Source organism: Perca fluviatilis, chromosome 14 (genome assembly GCF_010015445.1).
Source record: "Perca fluviatilis chromosome 14, GENO_Pfluv_1.0, whole genome shotgun sequence".
NCBI classification, from domain to species: domain Eukaryota; kingdom Metazoa; phylum Chordata; class Actinopteri; order Perciformes; family Percidae; genus Perca; species Perca fluviatilis.
Window position 1 is genome coordinate 31,978,207 of NC_053125.1, and position 14,376 is coordinate 31,992,582.

General features: G+C 39.2%; 1 protein-coding gene across 1 annotated transcript; it reads left to right on the forward strand.

The window, feature by feature from the left end:
• Positions 1 to 7,689: 7,689 nt before the first annotated feature.
• Positions 7,690 to 11,319, forward strand: LOC120572911 (butyrophilin subfamily 2 member A1-like). Its single transcript, XM_039822430.1, has 3 exons — positions 7,690 to 7,823; positions 9,299 to 9,655; positions 9,763 to 11,319. Exons 1-3 carry the CDS (start codon positions 7,775 to 7,777, stop codon positions 9,939 to 9,941), a joined length of 585 nt encoding a protein of 194 aa, XP_039678364.1. The 5' UTR covers positions 7,690 to 7,774; the 3' UTR covers positions 9,942 to 11,319.
• Positions 11,320 to 14,376: the final 3,057 nt, after the last annotated feature.

Below are 14,376 nucleotides of genomic sequence, written 5' to 3' on the forward strand. Positions count from 1 at the left end.
TTTGCGTGGTGGGCGTGGCTTCAACTCAGAGGGGCGTGGCATTATGAGTGACAGCCTAACAAAGAAGGCAGAAGACTCCTCTGTCATGTTGCCTTCAGGAAATGGTGTTACTGTGAGAACTATGACTGAATGCTTTCTATCCACTATATACATGTGCTTTTTACTTAACAAACTGATGCCAGTGACAAAGTTCCATTTAAAAAATGGTTTTGGACAACACATGGTACCAATTACACTATAAGAGCAATAAACTGTGCCAGATTGTGCAGTTCGGCAGGAACAATGACTTCTCCCACTCATAGGCGCCGATTTATGTTTTCCTCCGTGGGTGCTCACGCTCTTTAAAAAAAAAAGAAGTCAAAAAATGTTTGCGTTCAGAACCTTAGGAAATGGACAGCGGCCGACACGAACACACACACCTACACCTATTAACTCGATAATAACGCCGTAAAGTAGTCTAGTCTATATTTCAACTCAGGACAGCGCCACTTCTCACAACTAGGCTACAGGTAGGATTGGAGATGAAAAGTTGAACTGACATGTAACCGCGATCAGCTTCGTGGGAAATTAAGAATCAATGCCACCGACATAACCGATCGCACTATGACATGAGTTAGTTATTAGTTATTATAGTTATTCATTTTAAATTAATGTTGCCTACTGGCAGTCGGGCACACGTGGGTGCTCAGTATTTTCCGTGGGTGCTCGAGCTCCGGAGCACCCACGGTATCGGCGCCTATGCTCCCACTTCCATGTATGACTTATAGCACCACAGTATTCACTGGCACCAGCCCACAGGTAAGACATGTGAAAGATATTAGTATTTTTGAATAGATACTTTGCGACGTTATCCCCTCAGTGGCATTTTTTTGTGATTAACACATAAAAGGGAAAATAGGTGGACAGCTGGGAAAAGCTGGCAATCAAGCATCGCTACCACTAAAGTTAGCATTAACTAACGTTAGCTTCACACTATCTGGTGTTTTTACACTAATTTCAGTGTCCAGCTCAAGTTCTTTTTACTTTAACGTGTAGTGGTCTTTGTGAACCTCCGTTTGTCAGAATGACCATAACTCGACAGTGGCTGCAGTGAAGAAGGTCTCTTTTTATAGGGTAGACAAATAAAACTTTACATTAATGCTCTGGCCTGATAAATTACGTTTTACACTATAACGTTACATGTAACAGCACGACAGTTATGCCTTAGAAAATATGCCAAGTGGGCAAACTTTGAAGGCTTCTAACACAGCCTAACTTAAGTATCAGAATACACTAACTTGTCTTTTTGTATTTGTATTACTGTCTGTTTTCTGGACCATGTGTGTCGTAATAAAAGCTTTGATTGATTGATGAACAAAGCGGACCAGGACAAGTTACGTTGTTTAAACTAACCATGAAAAGGTAACACTATTAACTTAGCAATGTTAGTTATCTATAATGTTTTACATTTATAAGGCTGTACGGCTGCAGGCAGCCACTGTCGAGTTATGGTCATTCTGACAAACAGAGGTTAACTAAGACCACTACACGTAAAAGTCAAAAAACTTGAGCTGGACACTGAAATTAGTGTAAAAACACCAGCTAGTGTGAAGCTAACGTGAATGCTAACTTTAGTAATAGCGATGCTTCATTTCCAGCTGTCCAGCTATTTTCTCTTTAGGGGTTAATGACAAAAAAATGCCACTGTCCCAAAGTATCTATTCAAGAAGGCTAATATACTATATATACTATATCCTACCTGTGGGCTGCACCAGCAGGTTGCCTTGGCGGAGCAGACGCTATGCTGACTGCCGAGTGAATACTGTGGTGCTACATTCAAAGTCGTACATGGAAGTGGGAGAAGTCATTGTTCCTGCTGAACTGCACAATCTGGCACAGTTTATTGCTCTTATAGTGTAATTGGTACCATGTGTTGTCCAAAACATTTTTTTAAATGGATCTTTGTCACTGGAAAACGTAATTTATCAGGCCGGGCATTAATGTAAAGTTTTATTTGTCTACTCTATAAAAAGAGACCTTCTTCACTGCAGCCACTGTCGAGTTATGGTCATTCTGACAAACAGAGGTTCACAAAGACCACTACACGTTAAAGTAAAAAGAACTTGAGCTGGACACTGAAATTAGTGTAAAAACACCAGCTAGTCTGAAGCTAACGTTAGTTAATGCTAACTTTAGTGGTAGCGATGCTTGATTGCCAGCTTTTCCCAGCTGTCCACCTATTTTCCCTTTATGTGTTAATCACAAAAAAATGCCACTGAGGGGATAACGTCGCAAAGTATCTATTCAAAAATGCTAATATCTTTCACATGTCTTACCTGTGGGCTGGTGCCAGTGAATACTGTGGTGCTATAAGTCATACATGGAAGTGGGAGAAGTCATTGTTCCTGCCGAACTGCACAATCTGGCACAGTTTATTGCTCTTATACTGTAATTGGTACCATGTGTTGTCCAAAACCATTTTTTAAATGGAACTTTGTCACTGGCATCAGTTTGTTAAGTAAAAAGCACATATATATAGTGGATAGAAAGCATTCAGTCATAGTTCTCACAGTAACACCATTTCCTGAAAGCAACATGACAGAGGAGTCTTCTGCCTTCTTTGTTAGGCTGTCACTCATAATGCCACGCCCCTCTGAGTTGAAGCCACGCCCCCCACGCAAAATCGGGGCCAAAAGTCTCAAACCGAAAAAAAATGATCTGAAACCGAAAAAAAGATTTGAAGGCGTAAAAAAAAGATTTGAAGGCGTAAAAAAAAGATTTGAAGGCGTAAAAAAAATAAGTTTTGAATCTGAAAACATGAAATGTGGAACTGAAAACAAATATAAAAGTGAAAAATGAAAAATTATAATTTATTCAAAATAATTCCAGAATTTAATCTATATTTTATTCAAAATGAAAGAAAAATTGGTACACTTATTTTAAGTTTGAATACATGGTTTTATTTTTTCCAAGTTTTGACCAAAACTTAAATTTTCAATTTCAAGCTTTATTTTTTCAACTATATATATTTTTTTCAAATGAACAAAACATTTGGCCCCGATTTAGCTCCATACAAAACATTTAACATTCCCTGCAGAATGGTATTTTTAGCTGTGGGAGACATTAGGTGCTCGAGCATAGACCCACTGTATTTACTGCTCGAAGGTCCTGAATGAAACAAAACTTTAACATTTGTAATAAAAATGATTCTTCTTATTTATGTTACTTGAGAGAATAAGTGTACGTGCTGGAGAATCTAAACATGGAACTATAAACCCCATCCGTCAATAAAGAGTTAAAAACACGGTCAGATTTCTGTCGATTAGGCTACTTCCTGTTTTAGCGTGTACTGATGTTTCTGGGGCCTGTAGTCCGAACGCAGCTTGATGACTACAGGTTAACAATTTGTCTATCAATCCACTTCACATTTGTTGTGTTTTGCCCAGAGATAACGCTGTACCTGAGACAAAAATGTGGTGAAACATCAGTATATAAAATGTTGTTTTTACCGTGTGAATATGCATCTATTGTAGGCACAGGTTCTCTGAATATCTGAACACTGTGAATACAAGGCATACGCTGTTATATGGGTTTTCTATAGTCATCTGTCGATGGAGACAAATAAACACATTATCAATAGTGTCAGTCCAGTCAGTCAATTTTACAAATAGTCACAAGGTGTCCTGGGTCTGTCTCCTCTTCTGTTGGAGACAAAGAAACATGAATGTGAGCTTTTGAGTTAGAATTTCTGAAAAACTTCTGTAGTTTATCAGTCAAGGTGACAGCCACTGGACATACATATATGCAGTAGACAAAAGAAAACTCATGCTCGTCCTTTGATTTGTTCAAATCAAAAAAAACGTTTCACGTTTCTTCATCAGGGTCAAAAGGTGACAAAAGGAATGCATGTAATATTTGTGATTCCTTAAACTTAACTACAGGTGTCCCAATTTATGTTACTGTAATCAGGAGATTAACAGACTGACATGGTACGTGTTCCATTATAATTTGTAAACAAATACGTACTTTTAGGCTGCAAAAAAAATATGTCAGCCTAAAGAGTGATTTTTATCAAACCGCACAACTTTAAAGCCAGTGGCTTCAATTTCAAATAGACATTTTCAAATGTCTGCCTGCCAAATTTTCAGGACACTCAGATGAAAGGGAGAAAGAAACAATGAACATTTTCCTTTTTTATCTAGTTCAGGATCCTAAGGATCTGAATACACACAATCATAAGAATGGGATCACCATTCTACTAATCACTTCTCTAAGGAAAAACTAGTTTACCAGAGAGCTTCTGATTGAAGAACAAAGATCTTCACTAAAACCCAAATTGTTGCTCCTGAATCAACTAAAAATCCAATTTTCTTCCCTTATATAATTAACACCATGGTAGGCAATTTGTATACACACCAGACAAACACATTGAATACTTGGACATATTTTCCAAAAGTTATTTCTGTTAACCGTGCTGTTTTTGCGTCTAATTTGATCTGTCTATCGTGTGGGGAATGTTTGTAGCGTGCAAAAAGCATGTCTTCATTGCAAGCATGTGTATGTACGTGTATGTCTGTATGAACTGTTTTTAGGGATCTGGCAGTCCCAGCATCGGGGAAGACTGCAGAGCCATATTCACGAACGCTTCAATAGCTTTGGCAGCAAAAGTCTTACAGTGACATCAGGAACGTGACAGGCTCAAGTAAAATCTAATCGTTAACACTAAACTGAACAAGGTGCTATTCTGTTCATTTTACATGAAAACAGCACTGCACCAAAAAACTTTTCTTGAGGGATAAAAAGCAGATGCAGCCTTGAGTGATGTATTGGTTGTCAGGTTTCATGCAGTCAGAGGCAGGGCTGATTACAGACGCTGCCTCAGTGAGGTCATTTTAGCCACACTGTAATTAACAAAAGTGGTTATGTCAGTTGCATCATTAAGAGAAATTCTCAATCCGTCAGGTGTGGAGGTTAAACCAATGTTAAAAGTGCACATTAAATCACTACCTATACCAAATAAGTGGACATAATCATACACCAAGAATTGTTTTTCCCATGGAAAGGAGAGAGGAACAGAGAATTGTTCTCTTACTGTTTGACCTGCAGCCCCAATTGACCAAATAGAATGACCAAATAATCTTCAATGTCAAATCTTTAGCTCTAATAATCAAGTTATGTGAGTGGAACCTCTTTAACTTTACCCTCAGTAGTAGGCATTTTCTTCTAGGTTTCAGAAGATAACATACTATAATGGTTTAACTGAATAGATTCTTTTTCAGAACTTTCTAACCTATCAATTGTCCCTAATAGCAAAACAAAAACCAGTGTATCAGTGCAAAGCATTTCTTCATTGCATGAAGCGAGTGTGTGTGTGTGTGTGTCAGCACTACCTTCCTCATCAGCTTTTGGACTCAGTCAAACAGAGGGACAAGTGTTGTTCTCTGTCTGAGGTGTTTTTTGCTTTTTCTTCGGGCAGTTACCTACCCAATGTCCAAAGTCCTTGCAGTACAAACACTGGTCTCGGTTGTAGGTCTCACCATTTTGCCCACGGTACCCGCCTTGGCCTCTCTCTGGCTCGACCACGTCCTTTGTGGGAGCGGCCTTTTTCAGGTCCGCGCTCCATATGTTGCCCACCAGCCTGTTGTAACATGCAGACTCAACTTAATAGTCAAATAACTCGACCTATTTAGTATGTTTTGCCTTGTTGCAGTCTGTCTCTAAATAATCAAGAGGCTCATTGTCGATGTCATTCATAACCTCAGTCCTATATCTTTGTTACCCAAAATGACCCCCCAAAAAAATACCCAATACTCACTTCCCAAAAGTCAGAATTAGTTTCATTTATTCTCTTTAGTTCAAGAGAATGATTTTGCCAATTATTCATTACTTAATTCATTTAGCAACAGTTGCTTGTTTAGAAGGTTTGTTCAAAACCTTGAATTCACAATCCAATTGTAATTAATCAATTTACTTACTTACCGGTGCTGCTTGAAATCTCTTCCTGTTCATTTTTGACGGAGTGGAAAACAGTCAAGAGCGCTCCGTGGTCCTAACCCTCTTCTCTCTGAAAAACCTTTTTAAAGGTCTAGAGGTATGAGGCAGGTGATTTTTGATCCCTGGATAGCCAGTCATCAGCGACCCAACGGAGCTCTTTTCTCTGTTAACTCATCCGTCCTGCTGACAACGCCAAAATGTCGTGGAAGTTTTCCTTGAAGCAGCAAAGTTAGTGATATTCATGATAAAATCAAAACGAATAACGACTGTTTGAGAATTAAACCAAAGTTTGGTCTTTGAGTATTTATTTACATTTGCAAATGGAGAAAACACAGTTTCAAAGGTACACAACTGAAAATGTCTTTCCCAACTAGAAACCTAAAAATCAAAACATCTTACAGTGAAGAAACTCTGTTAAGCCACCCCTCTTCAAATATCTTTAGCATGCTGCCACTTTTCTAAAAAATACCATAGACAGTCAGATGATTTTACAACCTTCCATTCTGCTCCAGTGTCTCCTACATTAGACTAAACACCTGCTTATCTCAGGAGACAGAAAGAGATACGGTTCAGACAGTGTTATAGCCTTCTTCACTTTATCTGCGAGAAATAAACAAATGAGGAGCTGCCATTCTTTAGCGAAAATAACTTCTGCTATTGCTCACAGTCTACAAGGCCAGCTCTCTCACTGGTGCCTTTAAGTCTACAGGAAAGAACAGGATTATGTGGAGGTTTAAAACAATCTTTAAACAAATGGTTAAAATAAAATTTGCCACCACAACACTCCTATTCCTTTGCATCCTTATGCATTCTATTATCTCAAACAGCCTGAAAAATAGTCCATTTAGCTGACGTAATTGGGAAAAAAATCTCCAGCGGGGGAGCATGCCCCCGGACCCCCCTAGGCTTGGGCTAAGCCCCGAATGTTTATATTGTCTGGCTCTGCCCCTGGTTCCGCAGTCTGTGGAAATACACACACTGACTTTAATGGAAATCGAATGACTCTGTCGACGTTCCGCAGATGTTCCGCATCCAGTGGGAATTGCCGGTAACATGCACAGACTGTTGTTTGAAAGAAAGATGGAGGTGAACAGTTAACAGGAACACTGAGTCCAGCAGAGGGCCATGTGCACTGTAGAGAGGTTCATATCTGTTCAATAGGGTGGAGGGGAAGACAACATTGATTGATTACACTATTGTCGCGTTTATTATATTAGTGCGCTATAAATATATTAAACCCAGGTTGAATAATCATGTTGATCTTGTGTATTTTTTCAGACTTCAAACTAAAGCATAAAGTAAAGTCAATGAAGCATTCAGAGCTTCAGAAGAATTTGTTGTTTTTCTAACCAGACACTTAGCAGTGGTCAACACTGTCACCAGTTTAAAGGGTAGTGGTGAACTTTGCTGTATAATTCACTGCAACACTCAGTGTCCAGATTATTATGTATTTGTTTGATGTATTTGATGACACGTATAACACTGCACAGCAGTTTTTTCATAGGCCTTCATAAAAAATTGAAATGTGTACATGTGTAAACTTTAACAACCCTTATCAATTTATTTCAGCCTTTTAAAGTTTGCCCTTGATTCGCAGGCTGCAGCTTCCTGACTTTGTTTACACTTCAGATTGCCAAGCCCTGACCTACTTGATGTCATGTCCTCCTATAACCACCAGGCTGTGCAGCTCGCAGACCATACAATACGTACCAACTATAGTGCAGTGTTGTGTAGAAACAGGACACATATCAAGTGAGGGAGAGAACAGGGACGGACGGGAATCAACACTCTCTCAGCTCTCATGGCTCCATTTCTGCTACTGTTGTTTCTTCTGTCTAAAGCAGCTTCTGGTAAATATCAGCTTTGATTGTGAAAAGATTTTTTACAATGTTATATACATTGTTGGGAGAAAATGTGTCTAAAACAGTTTTATTTTCATAATCTTTTCAGTAACACTTTACTTGAAGGTATCTACATAAGAGTGACATGACACAGTCATGACACATGAACCCTAAACCTAACCATAATTTGTCATGACAAAAACTGAATGACACAAGTCATTCTGTCTGACAGAAGTGTTATGTCATGAATGTTTATGACTTGTATATAATGTTTATGAGATGTTCAGGACAGTGTCAAGTCTGTCTTATATAGATACCTTCATGTCAAGTGTAACCATGTTTTCTTTACAATTATTTGAATTGGAATGGATTAACGAAAGTGTGAATGTTTAACTAACGATAACTGTTCTACATGAAATAGTTCAAAGTGAGGCTTTTATATATTTGTATATAAAGTAAACATTGTTGAATGTATTCTCTGTATAATATATATAATATATATATATATATATATATATATATATATATATATATTTATTATACAGAGAATACAAATTCTGATAACGTAAGGATTATATTCAACTTTGTCAGCTACTGTAAATGTAGGAAAGCGATCGTACTGTTTCAGATAGTTTGACTTACTGCGCAGTTTTGAAAAAAGGCTTATTGTCTAAATAAGGGAGGAACCACACTGGATCGCACTTTAATTTCCCGTACATTAAAAAGACGTAATTTGTTCCAAATTAGACCAAAATTAAACTAGCCACACATAGGAAGAGAACTGTACCTTAAAATGTAGTGACATATTAGTATTTTTTCCCACTAATATATCTTATTAGAAGGTCATTTGTATGTCTTACAATGAAAATGGATAATTGATACACATATTTTAATATTAGTATACAAGTTAAATATGTCAAAATGCATTGATTAATTGATTGATTGTGTAGGCTTTGCAGTTTGTTTGTGTTTGATCATGTAATACTACAGCTGGTTGCCGCATCATCAAGCAGTACAGAGGTGATGAATATTGTTACAGTTCTGAAATAGAACACAGAAACATGAATATCTGTGAGTTGTCAGAGCAAAATCAATTATGACTGTAAATGGTGCTGTACTAATATAGATAATTTACTAATTACAGCATAATTTAGGCGTTTGGCCTTTAATTAGGGTATAACTGACCGTTTTCTGTCCAAGATTAATAACATTATTTCTTGTATCTACTTTGATACAAAGTAGGCTACGGCTTTGGCAAGGTACGTCTTTTTAATGTACTGGAAAATAAAGTGTAACACCAAACTTTAGGGAGAGAGAGGGAGAGAGAGAGGAAGAGAGGGAGAGAGAGAGAGAGAAGGGGGGGGCAAGAAAACAGCTTTGGAGGGGTTGTGACGTGCATACGGCTGTGCAGTGTGCGGGGTCACACTTGTGGATGCCTTTTATTATTCATTATCGATTAAAATGTTTTTTTTATTGCTTTTCAGATGAGATTGTGGTAGTGCAGCCTGGAGATAACATCACTCTGAACTGTAAGGCTCCTGATCCCTCCAACATAGTTTTAAAGTGGATCAGACCTGACCTGGAGCCCAAGAACAATTACGTCTTCTTTTGCAGAGGTTCTCAACCGCAAACAGGAAACCAGTATGACCAGTTTAAGGGCAGGGTGGAGCTGATGAAAGTAGATCTGGAGAATGGAAACATTTCGATAATTCTGAAGAATGTGAACTACAACGACAATGGAACATATGAGTGTCGAGTTCTTTCTGGTTCCAGACGCAGAAAGAGAGAAGTTGACCCGCTCACAACCATTAAAAAAATCCAGCTGCAGTTTACCGACCCAGGTGAGTTTTTTCTGAGTATCAGGTTGTAGCTGCAGTTTCAAACATCAGAGAAGGATGAAGACTGCTCCTCTATCACACATTTACTGACTTGTGTTTTTTATCTTCAGGTTCCAAGGACAAAAACTCCACTCCTGCAGGCCGATATGTTGGACTGGCAGCAGGTGTTGCAGGTGTAATGTTTGCTTTTGTTGTTGCAGTGGTTAGTGTCCGGAAATATAAAAGACTTCGGGACAACAGACCAGGAACGCCTGCTGATGATAAAGCAGGAGACGTTCAGCTCCTCTAACAACTCCCAGAGCTCTTTACACCTGACTGTTTTCTCATGTGCCGTATATACAACATGATTTCCATTACTTCTGTGGGTGTGAGGTCATGTGTAAATCTGCTATTTGATCTGTTTGCCCCCTCCGTGAATCTCCACCTTAACGTGGTGGAGGGGTTTGTGAGTCTGAGTCTGGGATCTGTATTATCTGGAGCTCTGATGGCCCCAGAGGAGGCTCAGACTGAGAGTGATTCAAACCTTTCACATTTAGAGAAATAGAATATTTTACTTGTAAAAGTAAAACTACTGTTGCTCTAAAGAAAAATACGTTACGTAATTAAAAGTACTTTTACTTTCAATACATGTTCCTCAAGTAAAAACGATATGACTCGATATTTGATACTTGAAAAATGTGGTCAGATAAATTAAAATGTAAGTCAGTCAGTAAAGATGTACTTGAACAGCAGAGTGAGGTTTGAATGAAGAACACAGAGGTGCTCAGACAAGATCAAATCAGCAGCAATACAAAAAAAATGCTTTGCTCCAATAATGTACTCAGCGCTGATATATCCCTTTTAACACCGTGAAATATGAGCAGACGGAGCACCCACCAAATATCTTATAATCAGGTGTTAAGAGGTCTTCAACCTGTAATGTCTGTCTGATCAAGTTGATTGCACATTTTTTTACGGAGTGAATTTTGCATTTTAGTTTTCTGCTGGGTAATATAACAACCCGTTCTCATTCCAAACTCGTAAAATAAGTACGTTTGGGCAGTGTCCTTCAGCGTCTGATGCGACGAAAAAGGCACCCTTCGGCGTATTTATGTAACGTACTGGGGAGAGCCGCAGTTGAATGACATTTAGCGAGTGGTATGTAAGGGGAAAGTGCTGCGTCATGTTGCCTGCTGTTGCCGGCATATTTCCAGCTAATGATATGAAATCAACTAACATTGAATGGTTTAAACTGATGAGTTGATTACATTGTGAATATTGTTGATATTTGTAATTATAAAAGCATGTAATGCAGCTCAGAATATCTGTCTCTAAACAAGATGTTAAACTGCATTCATTATCTATGAAATAGAATTACATGATGTTTGCAAAAGGAAATGTTATGAAATGTAAACTATACCAAAGTGATGATCTTTGCAAGGTCTTGATAATTATTTAATATTAATCAATGGATGAAATAATAATGATCAGAGACATGACGGAAGTTGATAACTCAGTTTTAACATTCAGATACCTTAATGGGCTTTAAACTGTTTTACTCTTTTATCTCATTCTGATAAATATTTTATTTTGCTACATGTTGATCTTCAAGTTATTTTTATATATTCATAGTTGTGTGTTTTTTATTCTTTGAACACAAATAAAGCCGCTCCAAATATCCAACCTCATATTGTGTGTGTGTTATATTAATATATTATGTTAACTGTGTAGAGGAGGATGAGAGACTGGGGGGAGGATGTGATCCTGAGAGACTAAGATCTGAATCTGATGGAGGGTCTCTGGTCTCAGCTGAAGACACCTTTGTCCAACATGTCCAGGATTTCACAAACACACTCTAACTTGTTTCATGGTTCTTGCAGTCAGCGCTGTCGGGGCGATACGGACCGAGCGATGCGGACAGACCGATGCGGACAGAGCGATGCGGACAGACCGATGCGGACAGAGCGATGCGGACAGAGCGATGCGGACAGAGCGATGCAGACGGCGATATATCCCAACTGCAGCCTGACCGGCTGCACTGAGAGTCTGCAAGGTTTTGTAACAACGCGGCCTGTAGCAGTGATTGGCCACGGAGAGAAGAAGTCTGTTCTTGGAGCCGCTCTACCTTTGACCACAATCAGTATCAACTCCCAGGCCGTCCGCACCATGCTGACTGTAAGAAGCATGAAACACAACATATTTAACTGTTGCTCAGCTCTCCAAACTGACCTTTAAAAACCAATCTGGGGATGTTCTGTGAGTTATGAACCAAGATGTGTTATTATAGGGTTAGATGCAGTAAGTGAACCTCACCCTGCTGAACCTGCTGACTCATGCCTGTGCTCCAGGTAACCGCTGCAGATGAGAAACCCAAAGACACTGAGGATTGGACACCGCTGGACAGGGTTCAATCCTCCGTCTTTGTTTTTGTCACCTGTAGTTATGTTCAGTTCAGTCCCTTTATTATCCCAGATGGGAAAACTGATCTACATTCAGGCACGCAAGATAAAACTACAGACAGCAAACACCGTACAAATAACCAAAAGACAACAAAAAAAGACAGAAAGTTTCCTATACATACAATATCCACAACACAATTTTTACACACAATACTACCGGAGAAATCTCTTTAAAAAAATCTACATTAGATGTGCAAATTAAGCTGAGTTATTGCACATTGAACAAATGAGTTTTTACTGTTATTGCTCTTGAACCTGCAGCATCTAATTATCATTTTCCTCTTTAAGGTCTTTGTTATAAACAGGGAGCTCCTATTACAGTTTGTTTCTCTGATAACACGCAAGAGTTAATAATAAAAGAAAAGGTGATTTAATATAATTTATTCTGAGATTTTTACAGTGCAAAGGACGAAGTAAACATGCAATCAACAACTGAAGAAATGATAAGTTTGGTTTCTAAAGTCAAACAGCATGTAATGATTATTTATATGAAGGAATAGAAGAGTGTCTTTACAGTATACAGTGTAGTAGAGGGTGGTACAGTGTAGTAGAGAGTGGTACACTGTAGTAGAGGGTGGTACAGTCCAGTATACAGTGTAGTAGAGGGTGGTACAGTCCAGTATACAGTGTAGTAGAGGGTGGTACACTGTAGTAGAGGGTGGTACAGTCCAGTATACAGTGTAGTAGAGGGTGGTACAGTCCAGTATACAGTGTAGTAGAGGGTGGTACAGTAGGCCTTTGCTTCAGTTAGAGCTCTGCTGAGGAGGGAAATGAAGTCTGTACGGCTCCGTTTTGCTTGTCCGGGCCTGTTCCTGTAATCAGAGAACAAAATGGAGGATACTTAGTGGGTAGAGCGCGTGGTATCAAAAGGCTCAAAGCACATTTTAAATGTGCACCTCCCCCACCCTCTTAGTCAGAGTCAGGATGTGGTGTCAGTTCCTCTTAATGTTGGTAGAGAGAAACTGCAGCTCTTTTATCATACAGTATGTCTGAACAGACTGTTGAAGTTTGACAGCAAACATATAGAATGATAGAATGCAAAACCAATTTTACCTTGTCAGAACCTTCATTGGCTACCCATAACCTCAAGAATTCCATACAAGATTGCCCTCATCACCCTGATGAGGGTGCATCTACAATAACGCCCCGCAATACCTCAAAGACCTCATTATCCCTCACACATCCACCCGTAACCTCCGGTCCCAAATTACGCTCAAGACTCCGCACCATGGGAGATCGAGCCTTCTCCATCGCTGCTCCACGCATCTGGAATTCCCTCCCTGAACATTTGAGAAAACCCCAGTCTGTGGACACCTTTAAAAAAGAGCTTAAAACTGTTTTGTTCAGGCAGGCGTTTTTAAGTTGTCCTTAGGCTTTGCAGATATTATTTTTTTCACTTTGAGATTCTTTTATGAAAAGTGCTTTATAAATTAAATGTATTATTATTATTGTCATAGTTAAGTAATGACAGTTTAGAGGGTAACTAGGACATATATAGAACCTCTGGGACATTTTTATGCAAGAAATCAACTATGTAGAGGTCAAATATGGGCCGTTTTACAAATATTTATGTGTAATTGCATTTTTTTGTCCGACTGTGTGTCGGAGTTCAGTGGCCGGTGCTGCCTGTGTAGCTGCCTCGCCACCTGGCCTGCCTTCCTTCACAGACCCCGGCCTGCTGTGAGGTAGATGGAGCTCCGTCACGGCTGGCAGCCTACGGCACTCCATGCCCGTGCAAAGTCACCATTTTTTGGGTGAACAACCAAACGCCGCTGCCCTGACAGACCTCCAGGGCCTGCAGCTCCCCTCTTCCTGCTAAATGCCAGGTGTGTGTGAGTGAGAGCGCGGTCAGCGAGCTTGTTATGCCAGCAATCTCTTACCACAGGTTCCAGTTAATTTCATGAAGTCTGTAATTATAATGTGTTGAGTTATTTAAACAAACTAACGGTGAAATAAACGCCTCTTGTCCGCGAGTTTCATTGATGGAGCCTGCGGCTGGATGGAGCTTTATCAATGAGTGCTAGCTAGCCTCCTCTTAGAATTCCTCTGAAATTCAAAGAAATTCATAAAATTGAAATCGGACACCATTGTTAGCTTTATAAGACCTTGGGGTAGATGTTATATAAGTGGCGTGACAAAATTCAAACTGTAAATATACTATAGTTATGCTGAAAGTGTAGCTAGCTAGCCGCAATCGTTTCCCATTGTATTTAATGGGACACATAGCTAGCTAGCTGCTCCTTCTAACAAAACCCCTCATGTTCATAAAAATGCCTTAAATTCAAA